The sequence below is a fragment of the Microcebus murinus genome, chromosome 2 (genome assembly GCF_040939455.1).
Source record: "Microcebus murinus isolate Inina chromosome 2, M.murinus_Inina_mat1.0, whole genome shotgun sequence".
Classification (NCBI taxonomy): domain Eukaryota; kingdom Metazoa; phylum Chordata; class Mammalia; order Primates; family Cheirogaleidae; genus Microcebus; species Microcebus murinus.
The window spans coordinates 21,575,108-21,601,859 of record NC_134105.1 but is presented as its reverse complement, the minus strand read 5'-3'; the positions used below and the strand labels follow the sequence as shown (position 1 = coordinate 21,601,859).

The window sequence follows — 26,752 nt, the reverse complement described above, 5'->3', positions numbered from 1 at the left end:
GACCTACCTCAGCTGTTTCAAAATTTAAAGTATTTACTACATATAGTAGTAACTAACAGCTCTTTGGGTAAGATTTGGATGAAATTGATGAAATAATTTGGGGTTGTATAGACTTAATACATCAACTTCTCATCTTACAATGAGCAAGTAGTACCTATAAATCTATTTTCCAAGCAGTATGCATTGAAAAATCTAAAAAGTGTTCACATATAATTACTGGATTTTAAGTAACTTTGCTCTTTTGCTGTAGCTGTTGTTAAAGTTTTGACAGATATTTTACTCTTCTGCCTGGACCTTTCTCCCCTGGACCTTCTTAAGGTCTCTTTGAAAAAAAGTGTATTAAGTATAAACAAGTGGAAGTAGAATTTTTTTTTTTTTCTTTTTTAATGTGCTGAAATGGCATGATTGAGTAGAAAGGAGATTGCCAGTCTTGGAAGTGGTATGCTGTGGAAGAAAAAACTTGCTTCCAACCTAGATAAATTAAGGCCAAGCATAATGGCCTTTGCCTGGGTGTAATATTGTATAGTTGTAGATGGTAGTCTGTAAATACTCATACATTTTATTGGAGGAAAACTGTTTGTAAAATGTTTTAAATGGTAATAAATAACTTCTCTTCATCCCAATTTGCAAAAATCATTTAAATTGATCGATTTTAGCCTGTTATAATTTTAGTCTTTTAGAAGTTGTACTGAATTTAAAACTGTATAAACAGTTTTAGTTTAAGTATTTCTTGACTAGTCATTAAAAAAAAGACTATGCATAAATTTCACCATAATCTTTAGTATAGGGATTATTTATCTTTTTAAAATTATTCTTTGTTCTCAACCTATCCTATCTTCTCTTTTCTTTTTTTCCTCATCTACAGTTTGGAATAAATAGTTAAATTGTATAGGTATTCGGTAGGGCTGCAGTTTTAGTCAAATTTGTTTTTACTGACAGGTATGTTTTCAGCAGGTTTAGCTCCCGCTGCGTTTGTCCCCAATCCATACATCATCAGCGCTGCTCCCCCAGGGACGGACCCCTACACAGCTGGATTGGCTGCAGCAGCGACACTAGGTGAGACATTTCTGCTGCATGAGGGATTTCTCACCTGCTAAAAAGTTATTTGAGATGGGCATGCATTCTTTATACTCTTTCCCAAATCCATGTTTCCAGTGGAGATTTCTGCTGAGTGGATATAGTACTAGAGTGGATGTCTCTCCTTAGCTGTAACACAGGCCTCTTCAGATTTGAACATGTTCAAAGGCAAATTAGTCACCTGTCCCTTGCACGTAGGTATTTTCGATCCGTGGAGCCACTAGTTGCTCATTTATATTTTGGAAATTTCTCCTCTTGCCCAGGTCTCCTACTAACTGTAGTAGTCTACTATAGTTCAGGTTCTTATGCTGGTGTTCCTAACATATTTCTGATTTCCTTGCCTCTTTCCCCTCCTCCACCCTTCTAAATTGTTTAAGAAAATGATTTCAAACACAGATCTTATTACCCTTTCACCCTTCTGCTTAAATCCCTTGTTAGTTTCTCTTTTTTCCATTCTAATGATGTCATACTTCCATTGTTATCAAACATGGCTGATCATTACAACCTACTTGGGGGGTGGTGTGCTGTTTCTTGGAATTAGCAGTTTTAAGTAGCTGCCAGGTAATTCTAAGGTTTTAGCTAGGGTTGGGACCCACTATACATAGGGGTCTCTCTCTCCATCACTCATAGAGGTCTGTATATATGCACCACTGTATTCCCTTCCTAATTGACTACTGTGTGCTCGCAGTATACATTGTAGCAATACTGATCTGATTTTAGTTTGCTGCAGATACTGCATTGGTTTAGTCCTTTGTTTTTGGACACGATGGTCTCCTTTGTCTTCTGTGGTAAACCCTTTTTCCCATTGTTTGCCTGTGATGCTCCTTAGCTGGCTTTGTCACCTAGGAAGACTTCCTTGCTAACTATTTGGTATTGTTTTGCTATCACTAATCACAGTGTTGTTTTTATTTGCTTTTGGATGTATACATGACTTTTTTTTCTTCCTCTTTGAGACCGAATCTTTCAAGGCAGGCACGTTTGTTACTTGATTCTGTGTGGCATAGTTGCTGTCACCATAGTGGGGCCATAAATGTATGGGGAATTGAATTCAACAATAGGACAAAAAAAAAGTCTTTCAATGTAAATATTCTTTGGGGGCAGATCCCAGCAAGTCATGCTAATCATGACTAAATATTTCTATGAGATTTCACTTATTATATAGCCTATAGTTTGCAATTATGACCTCAAATTCAGCATAGCATTTCTTAGATATTTAGAATTATTTACATTTTGGCATTGTTGTGGTAGGAACATATTTAATATAGGTTCCTCTCCCCCTGCCCTGACTCACCTCTCCGTCTTTGGGAAAATAGAAAGCTCTTCCTAGGAGAATGATCTCCGCTAACCACCATTAATATTTATTGAACACTTAACTATTTGTCAGGCTTTGTCCCAGGTGCTTTTCTTTTCACATTTGTTGTCAAATGATGAATTTATAGATTAGACATTTGGAGCTCAGATAGCTGTCTTATTTGAGCTCACACAATTTAAATATTGTAGAGTTGAGACGTGAACCAGATTTAACTGCAGCACCCATGCATGCACTACACACTACATTATATAGAATGCCTATCTTATCTTGAATTGTCGTTTTCTGTACTTTGTTTAGAAGTCCTTCCCTCTACTAACTTAATATATGTTACTTGAAACAAAGAACTGGTGTTAGGGATGACACATTTGCCATCACTGAGATGATAGTTTGGTATTGAGAATCTTGGTTTTTGTACACATCAGCTGAGCTAGACTGAAAATGACTCAAGTGCTTTCACACATGACACGAAATGTTAACTACCCAAACTGTGGCTCTGTGTATTTTTGTAGGGTGTTAATCACATAGGAATTGAAGCAGGCATCCTTATGAACCAAGCTCAGTTGATCACCCTGGGGTGTTTTTCTAAATTCAATCTTAGGTCCAGGTGACCAGGCTAAAGTAGTAGATATGTCAGTTGAGGAAATTTAAAGTAATATAAATGTTTATAGTAGTAGTAGCCTGTGCCCAGTAGAGGTTCTCTTTGTTGGCTTTTGGGGGAGCCTTTGGGGACTGTCAGTGTAGGTTGCAACCCATCTTTTCAAGGTAGGTATGGCCACACTCCTAACACTTATTACAGGTTGAACATCCCTAATCTGAAAACCCAAAGTATGAAATGCTCCAAAATCTGAAACTTTTTGAGCACAAAAATGATGCCACAAATGGAAAATTTCACACTTGACCTCATGTGATGCATCAAGTGCTAAACCTCGTATGATGGCAAGTGCCCACCATGCAATTTATATAGTGTCCCCAAGGGAAAAGATACAGTTGCCCTCAGGCTAAGGTGTATATAAAACATAGATGAATTTGGTGTTTAGACTTGGGTCCCTTCCCCAACTTATTTTTATATATGTGCAAGTATTCCAAAATCTGAAAACACTTCTTGTCCCAAGATTTTCAGATAAAGGATACTCAACCTGTATACCTGTTTTACTCAACAAGTCAAGGTGTTACATTTTTTGTGTTTTTTTGGTGTGTTTAACTTTGACTTAAATTTAAAATTTTCAAAAATCAATGTCTGAATGTAGATGGGGTGAATGACTTTTGTGGCTTTAGTAATAGGAAAATTAGACCTCTTTGAAATTGAGCATTTGAGGGTTCAGTTGAGTATCTGGGTTTTGTTGTCAGAATTCAGATAGATTTTTTATGTTTCTGGAGTTACTGAAGCACCGGATTCCAGTACCTATTAATCACCTCAGGTGCCATTCTTACCATTGAAAACAGGATACATCTGAACCTTTTCTGTTCCATCACTTTAAACACACAAACCCTACATTTGTTTCCCTTCTAGCAACAATTTGTGTCTATATCTATCTTATATCCTTTCTTTCTCAGGGGGAAACCTTGCATTTTTCCCAGGCTAATTCCTCCATCTGTTCTTTAGTCCAACTCCTTACAACTTCTGTCAGCTATTCTCCCTTCAAGTATCTTTAACAGGCTTCTTCCTCTAGGCCTAGAGTATATTACTGACTTTAGATGACTTTGTCATAAGGATCTTATATTAACATTTTCTATTTTAAAAAAAGAGAATTAATGATTAGCCAGCATTAGCATATATTACTAAGTTAATGTTTTATAGTAGGATCTGCTGAGCCAGGTGTATGTAGTCTTTGGGAGCCCTGGGATGATTCCTAATAGTCTAAACTTTCTTTTCCTTTCTCCTACTATTTTCAGGCCCAGCTGTGGTCCCTCACCAGTATTATGGAGTTACTCCCTGGGGAGTCTACCCTGCCAGTCTTTTCCAGCAGCAAGCTGCGGCAGCCGCTGCAGCAACTAATTCTGCTAATCAACAGACCACCCCACAGGCTCAACAAGGACAGCAGCAGGTAAATGCAAACAAAATCTACCCCATCTATGTGTGAATTTTGGACATGGTATATAATTACTAGGTGATACTTGTTGCTAGTAGAAAAACATCATGAATGTGGGAGTTCTCTCTTGTGTGTGTGTGTGTATATCTCAGTTCAGGCTCAGATTTAACCCTGCTTATGGAATACCTTTTACATGTCAGGCACTTAGTGTAACTATGTGGGGTAATGATGCTAATTCAATTTATATATGAGAAAACTGCTTAGAAGGTTGTCCAATTAGGGTTACACAGCTAGCAGGTGACAAAGTCTTCATACTGATTTTGTTTTATCATACTGTAGTTGCCTGCTAGGCACCATTTTCAGACCACTTCAGAGTTTTGCAAGTGGCTTGCCACCAAAGGAGAGGTACTAGTTTTTTAGACTACTTATTCACGGTACCTATTGGATTGGATACAAATTTTAAACCTGTCATATCTGCAATAGTTTTTTTTTTTTTTTTGAGGCAGAGTCTCCCTTTGTTGCCCAGGCTAGAGTGAGTGCCGTGGCGTCAACCTGGCTCACAGCAACCTCAATCTCCGGGGCTCAGCGATCCTACTGCCTCAGCCTCCTGAGTAGCTGGGACTACAGGCATGCGCCACCATGCCCGGCTAATTTTTTGTATATATATTTTTAGTTGGTCAATTAATTTATTTCTATTTTTGGTAGAGACGGGGTCTCGCTCAGGCTGGTTTCGAACTCCTGACCTCGAGCAATCCGCCCGCCTCGGCCTCCCAAAGTGCTAGGATTACAGGCGTGAGCCACCGCGCCCGGCCTCTGCAATAGTTTTTTAATTGAGTTGGGAAAGGATAGTAAATAGTAAAACTACATATATCCTTTTTTTTTTTTAAGACATTTTTCCTGATTATTAGAATAACACCTCTTTATTGCTAGAAATTGTAGTGAAATGGAAACACTCAGAAAAAATACCACCCTAAAATCGTACATCAGAAAACCAATATTAGTATGTTTGGTATCAGTTATTCCAGCCTTATTATTTAATTCATTACAAAACTGGGATACTTCTGTGCACATGGTTTTTCATTCTGATTTCATACTTCACCATATCATTTAGTGTTGTTTTTAATTTACTAGGTACATTTAACATTTACTAGGTACATATAACAAACATATTATATTTGGTTATATTTGATATTTCAGTTAGCAATAATTTAGTGTTATAAATGAGAGTGTAGCCGGGCCTGGTGGCTCATGCCTGTAATCCTAGCACTGGGAGGCCGAGCCGGGAAGATCACTCAAGGTCAGAAGTTTGAAACCAGCCTGAGCAAGAGCAAGACCCCGTCTCTACTAAAAATAGAAAGAAATTAACTGGCCAACTAAAAAAATATATAGAAAAAATTAGCCGGGCATGGTGGCGCATGTCTGTAGTCCCAGCTACTCGGGAGGCTGAGGCAGCAGGATTGCTTGAGCCCAGGAGTTGAGGTTGCTGTGAGCTAGGCTGATGCCATGGCACTCTAGCCCGGACAATAGAGTGAGACTCTGTCAAAAATAAAATGAATGAGAGTGATTAATGCCCTTTGTATAAGTCTATGACTCTTTCCTTGAAATAAATTCCTGGTAATGAAATTTTCCTGGAGCAAATGAAATGAACATTTAGGCTTTTGCTACACATTGTCAAATAAAAGCTGTCTTTTGAGGTAAAACACCATGTTCATATGTTTGCATATGATCCAAACAAGAATTTTTTGCTTTTGAGAGTATATGTGTAGTTTTTTAGATTCTATATAGTTATAGGAAAAACACAGGTCCTAATAGTTTTTTGGAAACTATTAAATGATTTTCTTGCCAACAGATGCAATTCTTGTACTGTATATGTAAGGAAATTCAGTAAATAATTTGTTAGAATGAGTGCTCTTTATTAAGTAAATTTCTTAATATCTGCTCTTTGTGGATAAGTCTATATTTCTTTGTGTGATGAACTTTTGTTTAAATGGTTGCCAAGTCATTGTGGATTTGGAAGACTGAATTAATTGCTGTGTTTTAAAATTAGCTCTAACACAGTGAACAAGAATAATAGCAATAACTACTATTTATTGAAAGCTTTTTGTGTAAAGCTTAGTGATCTACATATAATTTCTATTCCTTTTTCCAATTCTGATAAATAGATACATAACTTCTCCTTTTATGATTGAAGAAATGGAATTTGTATGCCCCGGGTCACACTAATAATAAGTTGTTAAGAATTGAACATAAGGCTCTATCTTCACAACTTGTGTTCTGACCTTATTGTGATGTCTGGTGTTAAAGAAAATTTGAGATCTGGTCTTTCTTCTAACATTAACAGGTTACAGCTAGGGCAAGTTGTATGACTTCTCCAATGCATATTCCTTTGTTATAAAATGGACATGAAAAGCATTTGTTTATTAGAGTTTTCTGTCATCCGTAGTGAAAGTTTTTAGCATTTGTTTTGAGATAAGGATTCTGTTGTGCAGGCTGTAGTGCAATGGCACAATCACAGCTTATAGCAGTCTCTAACTCCAGGGCTCAAGTGATCCTCCTGGTTCAGTCTCCTGAGTAGCTAGAACTGCAGACACACATTACCATGCCTGGCTATTTTTTTTTTTTTTTTAAATATAGAGCCAGGGCCTCACTGTGTTGCCCAGGCTGAGCTCCAACTCCCGGCCTCAAATGATCTTTCTGCCTTGGTTTCCCAAAGTGCTGGGATTACTGGCATGAACCCCTGTGGCTGGCTAGCATTAGTTTTTAATAAGCAGCCATTGTTTTGTGGGTTGTTTTGTCTTTGTTTTGTTTTGTCTTGTCTTTTTTTTTTTTTTGAGACAGAGTCTCACTTTGTTGTCCAGGCTAGAGTGAGTGCCGTGGCGTCAGCCTAGCTCACAGCAACCTCAAACTCCTGGGCTTGAGTGATCCTTCTGCCTCAGCCTCCCGAGTAGCTGGGACTACAGGCATGCGCCACCATGCCCGGCTAATTTTTTACATATATATATCAGTTGGCCAATTAATTTCTTTCTATTTATAGTAGAGACGGGGTCTCGCTCTTGCTCAGGCTGGTTTTGAACTCCTGACCTTGAGCAATCCGCCCGCCTCGGCCTCCCAAGAGCTAGGATTACAGGCGTGAGCCACAGCGCCCGGCCTGTTTTGTCTTGTCTTGCCAGTTTCTGATTTCAGTATGATTTTCTTGCTGAACTCCTATGTCATAGTAATTAAAATGAGAGACTCTTGATACACTTTAATTTTGGTCTTTAGATTTTATCAGGAACTGTATGTTGTCTTCACAAGCCAATCATTGTAATTCTCATTGCTGGAACTTAAAGGGGAGTCATTGACATTCTAGCCATTCCATCTTCTGATTTCTTTTTCATCCTTGTTTAAGGTTCCTTTGATACTTGATAATTTTTTTTTCTTCTTCTGTGTTTTTAAAATTAAAAAATTTTTTTTCTTCTGTAAATGTTTAAAAATTTTGTTAAAGTCCTCAGCATTTGATTGAACTCTAACAAAGGTGGGAGACTTGGTGGGGATTTGGTGTTGGATATTGCATTTTGAAAAGGAGGAGTTTAGGATGGCCTCTGAACTTTCTAGTTTTAAGGAGATTGCCAGTGAATGTTCTAGGGAACATAAAGGAGAACCACTAAGAAGGATGAATGGTTATTAATTAGAATATCTCCATTGAGCAGCTTATAGTATATAAGCTTATACTTGCTTATAGTATATTGGTTGCTTTTAAATGTTGTACATTTTAATCAGTACCTTTGAATAGAAATTTGAATTTGCAGTTCATGCATTGTTAAGATAGGCAGTAAACTGACTCCTAGCATAGTGTTTTATGAATTCAGTCAGTTTTAGAGATTTGATGTTACTTGTGAAATTTTATATATTTTCATAAAAGCCATAGACTTGATAGCTATTGATGAAATTAAAATATATGAACATTGGCAGATGACTTACGAACTTTGATTTATAGTTAAGGGTACTGCATAGATTTTTAGAGCGTAGACTAAAAGCTAATGCATGTTGCTTTCCTTCCTTGTTAAAACAAGACTCATTAGTAGTCTTGACTACCTCTTGCTTGAGGCACTTTGTTTACTCCTCCTCCCCTGCCCTTTCATACAACTCCTATCCAAACGTAAAACCTACTTCTTTATTCCCTGTGAAAGCAATGCTTCTGTTGTTTATTTTAATTCTTAAGCAGTTTGAACTATTAGTATTTGCCATATCTCTGTACATACTGTTCCTCTGTACATACTATTCCTAGAGTGATCTCTTCTGGATTATTGTGTAGGTATCTTCTAAATCTTGGCCTACTCACTGATGCAGTCCTCCTTTTATACTTCCATATATGTAGTTTGAAACTTTTTTTTTTTGAGACAGAGTCTCACTCTGTCACCCTGGGTAGAGTGCAATGGCGTCATCAAAACTCCCTGCAACCTCAAACTCCTAGGCTCAAGTGATTCTTCTGCCTCAGGCTCCCAAATAGCTGGGACTACAGGTGCCTGCCACCAGTCTCAGCTAATGTTTTTTTTCCTATTTTTGATAGAGACAGGGCCTCACTCTTGCTCAGGCTGTTCTTGAACTCCTGACCTCAAGGTGTCCTCCTACGTTGGCCCCCCCATAGTGTTAGGATTACAGGCATGAGCCACCGAGCCCAGCCTGAAGTTGGTTAGGTTCTTTAGGTCATAAACAGAAATCAATTGCATAATATTTTGATAATAATAGTTATCATCTGTTGGTTATTGGTTATCTACTAGGTGTCAGGCTTTGTGCCTTAAAGACATATTTCAAGTATTTCTGACAAATCTGCAAGATCACTTGTTGATTCTCACTATTAACAGATAAAGAAATAAGAGACTCCAGTTAATTTAAGTGTCCACACATCTCTTCTTGCCAGTACCTTGTTTCCCCGAAAATAAGACAGGGTCTATATTAGTTTTCCTCAAGAAGACACCCTAGGGCTTATTTTCAGGGGATGTGTTATTTTTTTTTTTAAGTACAGTACAACAGTCTACATTTATTCAAATATAGTTAAGTCGTCTTGTTGGACATCATCATAACTCTCCAAACCCCGAATTCCATCCTGAATTTCTTGCAACTCTATTTCCTTTATAACCATTGGCTGGGACCTGAAGGGGGAGCCGACCTTGTTGGTGGGGCTGCCTGCACCTTTCCGGTCACCTCTGGGAGAGTAGCTGTCACGATGGGGCAGCTTGTCTTTTTTACTGCTCCACGACGAAACACATGGGCTGTGCAGATATGCTGCGTAGCCTCGCCCATCACTAGGTCTTATTTTCGGGCTAGGGCTTATATTGTGCAAATGCTTAGAAATCCTGTTAGGGCCTATTTTATGGGTAGGTCTCATTTTTGAGGAAACATGGTATGAACAGTGTTCAGTTTATACTCATTTAATAAATATTTAATTGATTATTAGTGTTATTTTCTCTTTTTTGTTTTTTACTAGTAGTTCCAAGAATAATCTGTACCCATGTTCTTGACCGTGCCTAACTTATAAATAGCAGAGTGAAATTGAAAGTGATCTGATAAGAACTTTGTACTTGAAAATATTGCAAAAACATCTCATTAGAAACTTCAGTAATTTTAGCCTTGGTCTGTGGTTTTTGCATTTTTGCTGGCTGGAGTTTATAGATCTTGTGAAAAAGATTCTTCAGATCATTTGGAATAATAATAATGATTATTAGCATCTCCATATCTATGTTTCAGTAATAAAAAATAGGTAGTGGCACAATTGGTATTCTGCAATGAACTTGACTAATAATCATCTCCATTTAGATGAGCCTCTTTCTAGAATTTATGAAAGGAGAAATAGAAACAGGTCAGAAGCCTGCTAAATCAAATCTGTTGAGCTTATTTGGGCCCTGATAAATAGGAATAGTGTTAAAGAATAGAGAAAATGTTCTTATATTCCATTTTGTGTGTATTTGTATGTTTAAGACACGATTATATTTAATAACTTAAATATGTGGGTAAATTAGCCCAGTTCATCTTATTTGAACCCCTCCCCCATCATAGCCTTCATTTCTTCACTTTTTGTAAGAGACATTACATAGTGTTTATTATCTGCCTTATTTATTAGAATGAAAGCTTCATGAGGGCTGGGGCTTTGTCTTGTTCACTGCTCTGTTCCACCTGCCCATCTATCAAATGGTAGGCACTAAATATTTAATAACACTACCTCTTACTGTGTGCTTAATATGTGCCAGACATCATGATAGATCTTCTGATTTAATCTTTTTTTTTTTTTTTTTTTTTTTTTGAGACAGAGTCTCGCTTTGTTGTCCAGGCTAGAGTGAGTGCCGTGGCATCAGCCTAGCTCACAGCAACCTCAAACTCCTGGGCTTGAGTGATCCTTCTGCCTCAGCCTCCCGAGTAGCTGGGACTACAGGCATGCGCCACCATGCCCGGCTAATTTTATATATATATATATCAGTTGGCCAATTAATTTCTTTCTATTTATAGTAGAGACGGGGTCTCGCTCTTGCTCAGGCTGGTTTTGAACTCCTGACCTTGAGCAATCCGCCCGCCTCGGCCTCCCAAGAGCTAGGATTACAGGTGTGAGCCACAGCGCCCGGCCTGATTTAATCTTTTAACATAATCTTCACAATAACTTTATGAGTAAAGTGAGGTAAAATATATGATAAATGAATCATCACTTTTATATGCTTTTTGGTGCTTGCTTATAAAGGTAATATGTTTAAGCTAAAAATGGTAGAATGAAATTTTGCTGTATGAAATGTTACTAATTGAATTTCTGTCCTAGCAATCATGCCATATAAAACCATTATAGTGAAAATGTTTTACAACTATGAATTTTTTTATTTTTTGTGTTTCTTACATAGTCCAAGTCATAGAAATTTATACAATTAGTCATTTTTAAAAGTCGACCCAACTTGAGCACGTGGTAGGTCTTAGATACTTCCACTAAGGAGAAAGTAGTTGATATATTTCTATCTCCCTTTCCTAGGTTCTCCGTGGAGGAGCCAGTCAGCGCCCTTTGACTCCAAATCAGAACCAGCAGGGACAGCAAACAGATCCACTAGTGGCAGCTGCAGCAGTGAATTCTGCGCTTGCGTTTGGACAAGGTCTGGCTGCAGGCATGCCAGGTGAGATTGCAATGTTGTTCCTTATATTTTGCAGAGGGTAGAAGTCTTCATGTTTGGGGTAATAAGAGGAGAATGGATAGTGCTTTTTATCTCGTTTGGGCTTGTCATGATTTGGGGACTGGCAAGGATGATATACACTTGCCCTCACTTAGACCATAGTTTGTTGATGAGAGAATTGTTCTGAACCAGTCTCAAGTCTTCATTTGTTGGATATATGTGAATGTTCATGTAGCTTGGAATATGTGGTTTTGCCATGGCTGTGATCTATTTTCTTCCTCTGGGTTAGTGACAGATGGAGTGGCCAGCTACTTTTGTATCACTCTAAGGCTTAGTTTTTATGCGCTATTTTTGAACAGCATGGTTAGGAAGAAATTGCTGGTATTCCTTGAATATAAGGGTCATCCCTTTCATTTCTAGGATTTCTCCCAAACCAAGTCAAGTTCCTTTTTAGCTGTCTACCTCTGAAATACATGTCTGTATAAATACATCTTGAATATATGTTGTTCTTGGTTCATTGCCATCTGATTCTGTGCTTTGTATGGGATTGGATGTAGTTTGATGTTCTTCATTTGAAATAGATCCTTGCGAGATCTTTGCTTAATTTTATTGATCTTTATTAACTGGAGCATAGGCAGATTAGTCCATTTATGAATTCATTGAATAACTTGCTTCATTTGTTTTGTTATTACTAAGCATTATGCCTTATTAGGAAATCACCTGCAGTTTCTCATATGGCTCAAACTAGGATTTGGGGATTCCATCTCATATAATATTAACAGAGCCTTTTAACTGAAGCCTGTTTAGGTTTTTCATGCTGACTTGCAGGATCTTTGTGCTTATATTATTATGTGGTATGGAAGTACTATGAATTTTGCAATCATTTGTAGCCTCTGTTATTTGTTTAGTCGAGAAAACAGAAAAATTATCAGTGTATGATTGTGAGTGATAACCTTGCCTAGGAGTTTGAAGAGCACAGAAGTATTCCCTGTCCCACCAAATTACCTTTCTTAGACTAGCAGGTGATAAATAATACTACCCTTTACTATGTATTTAATATATGCCAGAAATCATGCTGGATCCTTCACACTTACCTTTTAATCCTCACAAGAACTTTATGAGGCAGGTGGTAATGTTATTATCCTTATTTTACAGATAACAAAATGGATGCCCAGAGATTCAGGTCATTCAACTATTTATGTGACGGAGCAGGATGTAAATCTAGGTCTATCTGATCCCAAAGCTGAATTTGTTGTTATTTGCAATATTCTGGTGCCCAGGAGACATTTGCTTGTTTCATATATATGTTGGCTTGATTTTCCTAGGTTATCCAGTCTTGGCTCCTGCTGCTTACTATGACCAAACTGGTGCCCTTGTGGTGAATGCAGGAGCAAGAAATGGTCTTGGAGCTCCCGTTCGACTTGTAGCTCCTGCCCCAGTCATCATTAGTTCCTCAGCTGCACAAGCAGGTAAGCTTACGTCTTAGTGGACTCCTGTCATAGCTAAAAGAGGTGATTGATGATGTTCTAACAGTATGTTGAAATATGCTTTACTTGTCAATTCTCAGTATGGCAGTGCTATTCTATAATATTTCAAAGATATATCAGAAGCAGTAAATGACCTTGGTGGATTCTGATTTTTCTTGAGGGACATGTACCATTTGGTTAGAAGCCAGGCTTTGCTGTATTGAGAACATAGGAAGTTGGATTACTCACACAAAATGGCTCTGTTGGCAAAAGTCCAAGGCTAATTTTACAGAAATCCAAGTCATTATTATAAGATAATTTGGGGGTGGAGGGCTGTTTTTTTGGTATAGGGGCAGGGGGTGGAGTAAGTGGGAAAGAACAGTGAGAAGTGCTCAGAGCAGTACATGATTGGGGGAGTAATATATATATATATATATATATATATATATATATATATTTTTTACTTTAAGCTTTATATGATGGGTTTTTTTGTTTATTGTTTTTAATTAGGAATAATAGCGGGAACATTTAGAAGAGAGCAGTATGCTAAAATAGGAATTTGAGCAACTTTAGAATATGGATTACATGGTTCTGGGGAACAAAAACCTCAATATAGATATTTATGGAATTTGAAATTTTAGGAAGCATTTGTATTTAGTGGCTATGTTTGATGTTCTTTTAAACTGAAGACTCTTAGAAGCTGCCAGCATACTGAGTGTGGTCCAGTAGTATGTTGACTTCAAATTGAAAGTAGAATAGAAAGTAGAAGCTTCACATGCAGGGATCAAAGCAGATCTGTATAGTTTTTTTTTTTTTTTTTACAAGGTTTATGTCTGTTTTGAAAAGATAGGCAGCGTTAAAAGAGTTTTTAAAAAAGGATAAAAATTTAGCTTGGAAATGTGGCCAATCCCTTTCACAAACAGTTTGCTTTCTTTTTCATAGCTGTTGCAGCAGCCGCAGCTTCAGCAAATGGAGCAGCCGGTGGTCTTGCTGGAACAACAAATGGAGCATTTCGCCCTTTAGGAACCCAGCAGCCTCAGCCTCAGCCCCAGCAGCAGCCCAGTAACAACCTGGCATCCAGTTCTTTTTATGGCAACAACTCTCTGAACAGCAATTCACAGAGCAGCTCCCTCTTCTCCCAGGGCTCTGCCCAACCTGCCAACACATCCTTGGGATTTGGAAGTAGCAGTTCTCTCGGCGCCACCCTGGGATCAGCCCTTGGAGGGTTTGGAACAGCAGGTAGAAATCAGACTGATGTGCTGTTAAAACCAAATTTTAATTATTTTTACAATCTTCTTGGAATACTGACAATGCATGGAACCCTGGACAGATACCCTGGACAGGCAGAGCTGCACTAAGCTCCATGGGAATCCAGCCATCCCACATAATCTTTGAGATGATGGACTATTGAAATCCAGTTATATAGTTGGAACCTATTTCAGGTCCATGCTTATGTTGCTTTATATTCACATAGTCAATTTGTTTCCGCGATTTGAAAAGCAGGGAAGATTTTTGCATTAATTGGAAGAATGTGGAGGGAACTGTAGAAATATGAATATTAAAAAGTGAGGGAGGAGGACTTACCAAAGATCACAGGGCTGAGGACTCCACGACTGAGACTGAACTGAGTGCTTGGCCTGCAGGCCTTAAAGAATCAAAAGTTTTCTCCAGTCTTTTGAGCAGAATTAAGGTGGAAAATTGGGAGGAAGGATATTAGAACAGGATATTTTTAATGTTTTGATCGAAGAAAAAAAGCAGGGATATAGTAAGGTGTACAATGGGATACTTATACAGATTGTAAGACAGTGTGATCCCCAAACAGAAGGGCATGTTTGTAAGAAAGTTTCTTAATTGGAATTGGGGGTAGTAGTAATTCTTGATTGAACCCACTGAGAAAACAGGCTTTCATATATAAAAGTCGAGTGTAGTGGGGCAGCACCCCATTTATAAATCTTTTTTTCTGTATTCCATTTTTCTACTAGAACCTTTTTGGTTGATGAAAGGCATTCTTTCTAGTCCGTTTTCTTTCACCTTTTTCATAGCTCATGTGGCCGTCAGAGCTTTTTAACCCTCCCCATCCCATAATATATGACATCAGAGAAAGGTAAATTTGGCATACGTGTGATGGTTTGAACCAAAGTTTCATGTTTACCTGAGCCATGTCCTCTTTATTACTTTATCTGCCCCTAGAACTGCTACATTAACAGTTAGGCTGTCTCTGCTGACAAATTTGCAGTGGTAAGGAGTCTGGATCAAGTGTTAGGAACAGGTCACTGGGCTTGTTCTTCGAAGAACAGGCCTGTTCTTATCTGCATTGTTTTAATTCCATTTTAGTTGCAAACTCCAACACTGGCAGTGGCTCCCGCCGTGACTCCCTGACTGGCAGCAGTGACCTTTATAAGAGGACATCGAGCAGCTTGACCCCCATTGGACACAGTTTTTATAACGGCCTTAGCTTTTCCTCCTCTCCTGGACCCGTGGGCATGCCTCTCCCTAGTCAGGGACCAGGACATTCACAGACACCACCTCCTTCCCTCTCTTCACATGGATCCTCTTCAAGCTTAAACCTGGGTAAGAACCATTACTCTAACACCACCTTGAACTCTAGAAATCTTTTGCCACCAATGACATTACAAGTACTCTGCATAAGCAAAGGACAATCCCTTTATCCTAGAAGTGTCCTGGGTGTTCTGTGCCTTTCATAAATACCTCATATTATTCAGGTTGTACCTATAGATAGTATAGCAGTATAACAGTTTTGCATTTATTAGTGTTTGGGTACATTCCCTGTATTTTCACTTCAGCTTTAGTATGAACATTTTATGCTTTGGCTACTTGTGTCTTTCATTATAAACACAGTACAGGTTCATTTCAGTGAAGCTGGAAAACACAGAGACAAAAAATTTATTCACCCAGTACAACCACCTAAAATATCCCCATAATTAATATTTTACCTTATTTCTTTTTGGATTTTCCCTTCCCCTGTGTATACACTTAATATCTTGTTTTTTTCACATAAAACATTTTATTTAAAAGTTTTTGCCATATTCTAAAAAATTTGTAAATAAAAACTCTTAAATCACACAGTATGCTAATGAGTAGATTTATATTTCCCTATTATATACTTAGGTTGTTTTATGTATGGGATTTTTTAAATGTTACCATCTAGATCCTAGAAACCCAGGAGGGAAAAGAGGATGTAAAAATGAAAAAAAAATTATATCACCATTTTTGGCAACATTTTCTAAATCTTTCAGGACATGGGAGACAGTTTCTTATCTCAGAAACATGGTGCACACCCTTCTCCCTCAGTTATTTATCAACTTTAAAATGCTGATTATTTCCTAGTTGGGGAAAGTTGAGTCTTAGAATGACCATATAATGTATCATGCAAGCCAGGACACTTTTGTGGGTGAATAAGGATACTATTAATGCTTACTCTCTGATGATAGGCCTAAATCAGGACTGTCCTGGGCAAGTCAGCACGTATGGTCACTTTTCTTAGAAGACTCTGTTTTTAACCAGCAGGATTGAAAGTGGCTTCATGGACTCAGACGTGAGGACTGACTAAAAACAAATAGGATACTTCTGTTTGGAAATACAGACTGGGAAGTGATTTTTAAAAATAAAAAAAAAGTTTGAGGTGGGTGGGGTAATAGAGTTATTGTAGAAGTAAGTCTAGAACTAAGAGTATTTCTAGAACTAAGAGTAGTGAATGTGTATCCTCAAGTTTTATACGTTAAGAACTATATTTGTAGGATTCATTTTCTCGGGTTATATATGGATATTATTTTAGCAAAGTTGTAGGGACATTCCTAATTGATATGTCCATAATAGATGGATGAGGGAATGGGGTACATTGCACATCAGTGTTTTCTAGTGACAGGAATGCCTGGCACGAGAGACTAAGGGTTAATGCAGAATCAGGAAGGGGATGGATATGAAAGTCCCAGTTTCATACATGAATACAAGGAAGGAGCTATCATTCATTCACCTGGCATTTACCTGCTGGATTAATGGTTTTGGGTCAACTCTGGAAGGTATAGCTATATCCCTCTGCCTCAGGACTTATATCTTGCCTATATCATTTCAGATTTGAACAGGTTTCCAGTCAAGCCCTTTTGACTCTAAAGTGTGCAGTTTCAGTGTATGTCCTATCACATGATATGCCCAGGATATCTTGAACCAGTGCCTTATCAGATCCAGAAATATATTACCTTTTAACTTCTTGGTTTAAACATTTGAACTATGTCGTCTTATACTGAGTACTAAACTAAACTATAAAATATTTTTGTAAAGAGTCAGACAGTGTATATTTTAGGTTTTGTGGGCCAGATGGTGTCTGTAGTGAATATTCAACCCTGCTATTGAAGTGTGAAAGCAACCACAGACAAAATGTAAATGAATGAGTGTGTGGCTATCTTCTAATAAAACTTTATTTACAAAAATAGGTGGTAGGCCAGATTTATTCTGTGGGCTATACTTTTTCAATTCCTGAACTAAATGCTGTGGCTCTCGGAATGTGAAAGTGGAGCTGGAACAGTACTTTTGTGCACTATGCCTTTCCCCTTTCCAGTATATCAGCAAATTAATGTTAATACTTCTTAATTCATGTTTTCCCTGTGAAGTGTGAGTTATTTCTTATTTGCTGCCCACTTACTTTTATGTTTAACATCTTTTTTAAAAATCACCTGTTTAAGCAGTTTTATTTGCGTACATTTGCATTGGACTTCTTTTGCTGTATGTAGTGCACATATTATATATGCCATTCCTGAGGAACTTTGTATCTTGATTGGTAGAGCTTTATTAAGCTTGATTGGTAGAGCTCAGTCTGTTTTCTTGAGTAAAGGTTCTTCTGTGCCTTAGTCTCAATTTAGAGAAAACAGACATGTTGTACTTGGTTTCTAACAGTGTTTATACAAATGCCCTAAAGACATTTTGGTGTAAGAAGCATTACCAATTATATATTGAGCCACACCTAATACATTTTCTCTTATTACTATTACTTCACTGCTGCCACTAGCCATCAGTTATTTGATCACAAGCCACCATTTTTATATTCAGCATTATATAGTAGCATTTTTATATTCATTGTGTTGAATATTCAAAAGAATGCTTCTACACATGAAAACTTAAACTCACTGTGTTTTAATGAATTTCCTAATAGCTCGTTGCTAGTAAGTGTTGAATATGTATACCAGCCTATATTTCTGTTGCACCAATATGGATCTTTCCCCCATCTCATCATTTTTATACTTCTAGTAGCCAATGTCTGTTAGAGTATTCTTTAAAAAAAAAAAATCAGTGACCCATGCCATGATTTTCCCCATTTATTTAAAAATCACTTACTGAGTGCATATTTAAGAATCTTCAATGGTTTTCCATTAACAATTGTTGAAAGTCCAGACTTTTAAAAAACTTTATTGAATTATATTTCACATATCATAAAATTCACCCATTTCTAGCACCCATTTCAATGAATTTCAGTAACTTTGTGAGTTGTGCAATCATCATAAATCCATTTTAGATTATTATCATCCCATCAGTAAGATTTCTCATGCCCATTTGAGTTAATCCCCATTGCTGCCCTCAGCCTCAGTCAGCTATCGATCTACTTTCTGTCTCTAAATCTGCATTTTCTGGACATTTCATATAAGTGGAAGCATATAACATGTGGTCTTTTCTGTCTGGCTTTTGTCCCTTTGCATGTTGACATTCATCCATGATAAAATGTGTTAATAGTTCCTTTTTATTGTTGAATCATCTTCCATTTTATGGCTATGCCACCTTTTGTCTTTCCGCTCACAGCTGACAGTTCCAGTTTTGGCTGTTAGAATTAATGCTACCATGAACGTTTGGATACGAGTCTTTTTGTGGACAGGCTTCATTTCTCTAGAAGTAGAATTGTTGGATTGTTGTTTTATGTTAATTTTTTTGAGAAACTGCCAAACTATTTTACATATTGGTGTACCATTTTATATTCCTGCCAGCAGTGTATAAGGATTCCAGTTTTTCTACTTCACCAACATTTATTGTTGTCTTATTTATTATAACTATACTAGTGTTCGTGAAATGGTAACTCATTGTGGTTTTATTTTCCATTTCCCTGGTAACTAATGATGTAAAGTATCTTTTCATGTGCTTATTAACCATTTGTCTTTCAAATGGCTGCTCGTATTTTTTGCCCATTTTTAAATTTTTTTTTTTTTTTGTCATTTTATTATTGAGTTATAAGAGTTCTTTGTAGATTCTGGACACAAATTCTTCATCTCCTGGTCTTTTGCTTTTTTTCATTTTTAAAATTGTGTCTTTTAAAGTGTGATGGTTTTTTATTTTGATGAGGTCCAATTATTCATGCTTTCTTATCATGCTAAGAAATGTTTGCCAAACTCAAAGCCGTGGAACATTTTCTCATGTTTTGTTCTAAAAATTATTATTTTAGCTCTTACATTTAAGTCTGTGATCCATTTTGAGTTAATTTTATGTATTGTGTGAAATGAGAATTCATCATTTTACATGTGGATATCTAGTTGTTTCAGCAATTTGCCTTAGCAAAATTTTGTAATTTTCAGTGTCCATGTCTTACACTTCTTCTGTTAAATTTATTCCTGATTGTGTATTTTTTAGATGCTATTGTGAATGGAATTGTGTTCTAGTTTTATTTTTGGATTGATTGTTGGTTGCTTATAGAATACAGTTGATTTTTACATATTCATCTTGTGACTATGCTATAGTTGTTTATTAATAGTTCTAATGGTTTTTGGTGGATTCCTTAGGGTTTTCTATATATAGCGTCATAATCACTTGAGAATAAAAAAATTTCTAATCTGTATGCCTTTTATTTCTTTTTCTTGCCTGATTGCACTGGGTAGAACCTGCAGTATCGGTTGAATATCCCAAATCCAAGAATCTGGATTCTGAAATACTATAAAATCCAAAACTTTTGAGTGGTGACATGACACTCAAAGGAAACACTCATTGGAGCATTTCCGATTTCAGACTTTTGTATTTGGGATGCTCAACTGGTAAGTATAATGCACATATTCCAAAATCTGAAAAAGTTCGAAATCCGAAATATTTATGGGTCCAAGCATTTTGGATAAGGGATACTCAGCCTGTACTGTGTTGAATAGAATAGATGAGAAACACATCCATGCCTTGTTTCTGATCTTGGGAGTAAAGTACTCATCTTCTACTGTTAAGCATTACTGTTAGTTTTTAGTAGGAACCTGCCCCCCCCCCTTTTTTTTTTTTTTTTTTTGGAGATAGAATCCCTTTTCTCTGTTGCCCGGGCTAGAGTGCTATGGCGTCAGCCTAGCTCACAGCAATCTGAAACTCCTGGGCTCAAGGGATCTTCCTACCTCAGCCTCCTGAGTTGCGCCTCCACGCCTGGCTAATTTTTTCTATATTTTTAGTTGTCCAGCTAATTTCTATTTTTAGTAGAGACGGGGTCTCACTCTTGCTCAGGCTGGTCTCACTTGGTCTTCCAGAGTGCTAGGATTACAGGTGTGAGCCACTGCACCTGGCCTAGTAGATGCCCTTTTTAGGTTGAAAATGTTTCCTTCTATCTCAAGTTTCTTGAGCATTTTTGTTGTTTTGTTGTGAATGGGTTTGGGCTTTTGGCAAATGATTTTTATGCATTTATTGTTGATCATGTGTTTTTTAATCCTTTATTCTGTGAACGTAGTATGTTTTATTAATTGATTTTTAGATATTAATCCAACTTTGCCTTGCAGGGATAAATCCCAGTTGGTCTTGTTGGATTCAGTTTGCTAATATTTTAGTTGAGGATATTTGCATCTGTGTTCATGAAGGGTGTGTGTTGTTTTCCTTTCTTGTGATGTGTTTATGTAGCTGAATATTAGGGTGATATTGACCTTAAACCATGAATTTTGAAGTATACCACCCCCCCTATTTTCTGGAAGAGTTAATGGAGTATTAACATTATTTCTTCTTTAAACATTTAATAGAATTCACCAGGTAATCTGGGTGTTTATTTGTGGTAAGATTTTTATTTACTAACTCAATTTCTTTACATTTTATAGCCCTTGTAGGCTCACATTTTGTGTTTGTTTCTTCTTGAGTCAATTTTGGTAATTTGTGACTTCCTAGGAATTTGTTCATTTCTTCTAAGCTGCCAGGTTTGTTCACATAAAACTGTATTATTTAATAAGTGAAATTCTTTCTCTCTCAATCTTTCCATCTTCCCCATACATGAATGTGTACATATAAAAGTTTTCATGTCCCTGAGCAAGTATTTATTTTGTAAGTATTTATTTTGTTGGGATTAAGTATGTTTTAACATTTCTCAATTTAATAATAATTTTCCATAATTATTAATAATAGTTAATTGCTGTATTATTAAAAACCAGATCTACAACTCTCATTTGTGGTTTATATGTAGGTTAGATGAATCACTTAGGCTCTTACCTATGACTAAAACATTCATCTGTAGTAAATTCTCTCTCATCTCAAAGAGAGTAAGGGATGTATATGTGAGTGTCCCAAAAGTCTGATTCTTAAAGGTTTCATGTCCTGTCTACCTGTAGATATCTCATCATCCTAGATCCATTCCCTCCCCATTTTTTGGAATGCTCCTCCATGCATATGGTTTTCTGCACAGTCCCCAGATTGTGCCATTTAAAAACTTTCAAGCATCAAGAGGTAGCATATACAGTTTTTTAAGTGTGTGGTTGACACCCTCCAGGTTTTTTGTGTCTTGAAAAGAAAAATGATGTGTTTGTTCATTCCTATGGGAATGAAATACAGTAAAAATGAGCTCAAAGTTTATTAATCTGTCCAGGGTCAAAGAATGTAAGCATTTAGTTTTTTTGTCATGATAGAATATTTTCCTAACATTTATTCTTTCTGTTCTTTCTGTTCAGGTTCTGTGTGTCCTTAGTCTTGTAGGAAAAGCAAAACTCAAACACAATATGCCTTTCTCTGTCCTTGCTTGAGCTGAAGTAGGAGTTTCTAAGTTATTGGTCAGTAACCTGTACTAATTTTTTACCAGTCATGTATGTGACTTTAGGTACTCCCTTATTTTAAATCAAAATGCAGTGTTTTGTGATTTCTCACTTTGTTTTCTGAAAAAGACTTATCATCTGTAAAACTAACCATTTGAAAATTAATGTACTTAAAACATATTATGATGCACTAAAGATAATCTGTATTAGGTTTATTTTAATTTAGGGCTACCTTGGTGTGATGTTGGGGAGAACTTATTGTTAATTTTTTTTTTTTTATACATATATATTTTTTTTTGAGACAGAGTCTCGCTTTGTTGCCCAGGCTAGAGTGAGTGCCGTGGTGTCAGCCTAGCTCACAGCAACCTCAAACTCCTGGGCTCAAGCAATCCTACTGCCTCAGCCTCCCAAGTAGTTGGGACTACAGGCATGCACCACCATGCCCGGCTAATTTTTTTTCTCTCTCTATATATATTAGTTGGCCGATTAATTTCTTTCTAATTTTATAGTAGAAACGGGGTCTTGCTCTTGCTCAGGCTGGTTTCGAACTCCTGACCTTGAGCAATCCGCCTGCCTCAGCCTCCCAGAGTGCTAGGATTACAGGCGTGAGCCACCCGCCCGGCCTTTCAAATGTTTTGACGAACACTGTTGCTTCTGCCTGTATTAAATACAGAGCCAGGTGTTAGGGACCTTGGGAGTTTTTCTTTAAAGGTGGGAAGGCAAGGCTTTGACCATTAGGCATCTATTAGATCTATGAGTACAAAAAGCAAATAAACGAGAACATTGCACATAGCAAGAGGATGGAATACCAGATGTCTGCTGGCAGAAAACCCTTTTGTAGAATTATGTAAAACAACTGAAGCACGTAATTTAAATAAAATGTTTAAGCCATTTCTGTGGAAAGTTATCAGCCCCATGAAATCCACCACTGACAAAATACTGTAGAAAACAGTGAAGTCAGTAAGAGGCTCCCTTTGAATCCTTAAGAGAATGTTCTTTTTTAAAAAATGGGTATTGTAAATTTAAATACTTCCAGGGACCACCCCCAGTGCTATAGTGGTTTGGGTACAAGTACATGTAGGTGTTCAGACTATCATGAATTGGAAAGCACATTTCTGCACATTATCCATCTACATGAGATTCAGTCAACAGATATTTACTGTTGGTCTACTATTTGCCACACATCTTTTCAAAAACAACAAGAGAACACCAATTTCAGGAAACTTTAAGCACTGGCTTAATGTTTAAAGAAATATTGCTTGGCCCAAGTAAAATATGTCTGTGAACTGTCAGTTTGCCATTTATAATCTAGTACTTGAGAAATTTCTTTTCCCTTTCAGAGATTTGTATATTTCTTCCTTTCTTAATAACAAAAGCTGTGCGTGTGTGTGTGCCTTTGTGCCTGTGTAGTATATACCTATCTGGCATCCAAGGAGACAAGAACCAAAAATCAAAACTTCAGGGTAAATGTATAAATCTTTATTGTAGGCATATTAACAGCTATTCACTCTAGCCCTTTGTCTTAGGGATTAGTCAGCTTGCTTTTGGCCACAATAACAGAAAACTCAACTAATAGTGGCTTAAACAATAAATGCATTTATTGGCTGATATAACTGGAAGTGTAATGGCAGTGTTCAGGGTTGGTTTGTCCCGTCATGAAACATTGTCACCAAGGACCGGCTACCTTTTAATATACCTTCACTCAGTGACCAGATTCTTAAAATCCCTTTAAATTGTTTTCAAAACTTGTGTGTTCATACCACTCCATCTTAGGCATGTTTGTTGCTATTGTCACACCCTTCTAGCACCTGCTGACCTACCTTATTACCACCTCTTTGCCCATTTCTCCCCAGTCTTGGACAGGTAAGAAAGAATTGTTTCTGAAATAAAGAACAGTCATGGCTACCGTTTCTTTTCCTATAAACCTCCTTTCTTCCTTTCCTTTAAAACATGTTTTCCATTTGGATTAAGAGATACTGTGGAATTTGACAAGAATAGCAGTGTGTCCTGTAGAATAAGAACCTTAATGTAAAGCAGTCTGGAAATGAGTCTCGTGTAATTGCAAGGGCTCTGACCCCTGGGGTCAAGAGCCTTGTTTGGGATTCTCGCCGGGACAATTTTAGGTTTTGTGTCTTTGGATGAACAAACATTTCGTCTCTATGGGACTTAATTTTCTCTTCCATAAATGGGAACTAAAAACTGCTTTTTCAAAATGCCAGTGAGAATTTGGTAGAAAGTGTGTATGAGAAACTTCTAGTATAGAACTAGGCTTAGGATAAAACCATCAATAAATATTTTTCAAATTTTAATATGGAGCCAGTTCCTTTTGGTTCCATCACTTTCATTGATAACCCAAACTTTTGAAGCTGGGCCCTGGAATTCCATTAGGTCCAAACCAGGACCTAATGGTTTTTGTTGCTACCATTATACTCCAAACCAAACGTTCATTACAACTCATGGGAATGTTTAATAAGCAGTTCACATTGGTGACTTTTCTCACGTAATCTGTGAATTGTTATTCTTCTAAGCTCTTTGTGGTTTATGTGCTATTTCTTACCTACTTTGCTTTTTTTTTTTTAAGAGGAGAAAAAGCAACCCAAAAAGGTTGTACAGAGCAATCTAAAGTTACAAAAAGGAACCAGTGTTAAAAAAAAAATCAAACTATATTCATATAATTTATCATGCTGCTTTTACATTTTGATAAGCCTTTGGTCATACTTCTGTTTCATCTGTCTAGGGATTCACAATTACTCGCTTGTCATGAGTCAAAACAGCAGTATATGTGGTATGAAGATTGTTGCTACTACAGTCATTTTAGGCTGTGTCTGAATAGAAATTGTTAAGAACTGCCCATTTGTGATGAAGAACTCCAAAAATCTTCCATTTCCAAGTAGAAGGTTTTTCTACCCCTTTGTATTTTTCATCCTTGGCTTGGGATGTCTTAGTGATTTTCACACTTTTATTTAGCAGCAAAATCATTCCTTCAAAGAATGCTTTCTCAGGGGTCCCCTATAATAAAACAGACTAATCTGGATACCTTGATGTTTTAGGATGGGTTTCATATGGGACAGTAGGGGTTATTCAAGAATGGAGGGAATCTCCATAGAGCTCACAGTTGAAAACCACTGAAACGTCAGTGTGTTTTGTATTTTCTGAGTCCTTACTGCTGGTGCTCAGGTGCTGGGTTCACATGGTGGGCATGTTTCTTCCTCTTTTTATTTCTTAAATGTTGTGCTCACTATTGCTTCATTCTTGGTAGCAGTCTTCTATGCGTGGTAAAGGGGTTGCCCTCTCCATCTTTGTGTAAGTTTCCTTCCAGGTTGGTGAATTGGCTTTATAAAAGTCCTGATACTAATAGGATTATCTTAACACGAAAACAACAAACTTGAAGAAATCAGAGATGATGCAGGCTTTCATGTGTGGGATGCTTTTTCCTTTCTTGAATGAAGTTTCTTAAGAATGGTCTTAAGTTCTTCTGTTCTGTAACCAACAGGAGGACTCACAAACGGCAGTGGGAGATACATTTCTGCTGCTCCAGGCGCTGAAGCCAAGTACCGCAGTGCCAGCAGCGCCTCCAGCCTCTTCAGCCCCAGCAGCACCCTTTTTTCTTCTTCTCGGTTGCGATATGGAATGTCCGATGTCATGCCCTCTGGCAGGAGCAGGCTTTTGGAAGATTTTCGAAACAACCGGTACCCCAATTTACAACTGCGTGAGATTGCGGGACATATAATGGAGTTTTCCCAAGACCAGCATGGGTCCAGGTGAGGACTTGGCTTTGGCACTTAAGGTAACTGAAATCTTAATGCCTTCAATTCTTTGCTGCAGATAGGTATATACTAAAATAAATTGCCATAAAGTAATTTAAATAAAGCGTGCCTCTTGGTATACTTCCCATTATTTATTTCAGAGGGTAAGGGTGAGGGTCATCAGAAAAACAAGTGTTTGAAAAGAGCCATTAGTCTGGATCACATGCTTAACCGTTTACCTTTGTGAATGAGTTAGCCTATGGCCGGGTGCGGTGGCTCACGCCTGTAATTCTAGCACTCTGGGAGGCCGAGGTGGGCGGATTGCTTGAGGTCAGGAGTTCGAAACCAGCCTGAGCAAGAGCAAGACCCTATCTCTACTATAAATAGAAATTAATTGGCCAACTAATATATATATAGAAAAAATTAGCCGGGCATAGTGGCACATACTTATAGTCCCAGCTACTCAGGAGGCTGAGGCAGCAGGATTGCTTAAGCCCAGGAGTTTGAGGTTGTTGTGAGCTAGACTGACACCATGGCATTTACTCTAGCCTGGGCAACAAAGCGAGACTCTGTCTCAAAAAAAAAAAAAAAAAAAAAAAAAAACCCACCAAAAAGAGTTAGCCCAGTGTTTCTGGTTCATAAGCATCTCCAAAAATTTCTACAGTATAAGAAACAGAAAAACTAACACAAAGACATACACACACTTTTGCTACTGTAAGCATTTTGAAGAATCATTTGCTCTGAAAAAGACGTTTTTAAAATGTAAGTTTGGATCTTGGTTGCATAAGACAACTCTACCACTTTTCTTGGTCGTTCTACACTGTGGAAGTGACAGTCTGTGTAGATATGAGAAAAGCTATTATAGAAGACAGAACTCAGCTTGGGCTAACTTTCCTGTTTGGCTGTGCTAGTGCGCTCACAGAAGGGGAACCTGGTTCTGGGGATAAAGCAGCAGAATTATGTTGACATCACCCGTCCTTCTTTCCCATTTCTCTGTTTCCATTTCTGTTGCTTTCTCTGTGTCCAGTGAA

General features: G+C 37.5%; 1 protein-coding gene and 2 non-coding genes across 17 annotated transcripts in view; all 3 read left to right on the top strand.

The window, feature by feature from the left end:
* PUM1 (pumilio RNA binding family member 1) overlaps positions 1-26,752 on the top strand; it is a 137,771-nt gene that overhangs the window by 90,324 nt on the left and 20,695 nt on the right. For 5 of the 15 annotated variants that reach the window (XM_075995966.1, XM_075995967.1, XM_012757317.2 and 2 more), the window contains 7 exons: positions 940-1,056; positions 4,283-4,434; positions 11,408-11,546; positions 12,869-13,012; positions 13,952-14,248; positions 15,344-15,580; positions 25,469-25,736. In XM_075995966.1, coding sequence (XP_075852081.1) covers positions 940-1,056; positions 4,283-4,434; positions 11,408-11,546; positions 12,869-13,012; positions 13,952-14,248; positions 15,344-15,580; positions 25,469-25,736 — 1,354 coding nt within the window. The remainder of the gene's footprint in view (positions 1-939; positions 1,057-4,282; positions 4,435-11,407; positions 11,547-12,868; positions 13,013-13,951; positions 14,249-15,343; positions 15,581-25,468; positions 25,737-26,752) is intronic. The other 10 variants (XM_075995969.1, XM_020280410.2, XM_012757321.2 and 7 more) reach the window with 4 other exon arrangements.
* LOC142869832 (small nucleolar RNA SNORD103/SNORD85) lies at positions 2,733-2,821 on the top strand. Its single transcript, XR_012918384.1, has one exon. It is a non-coding gene; the product is annotated as a small nucleolar RNA SNORD103/SNORD85 (small nucleolar RNA).
* On the top strand, positions 11,664-11,736 carry LOC142869831 (small nucleolar RNA SNORD103/SNORD85). Its single transcript, XR_012918383.1, has one exon. It is a non-coding gene; the product is annotated as a small nucleolar RNA SNORD103/SNORD85 (small nucleolar RNA).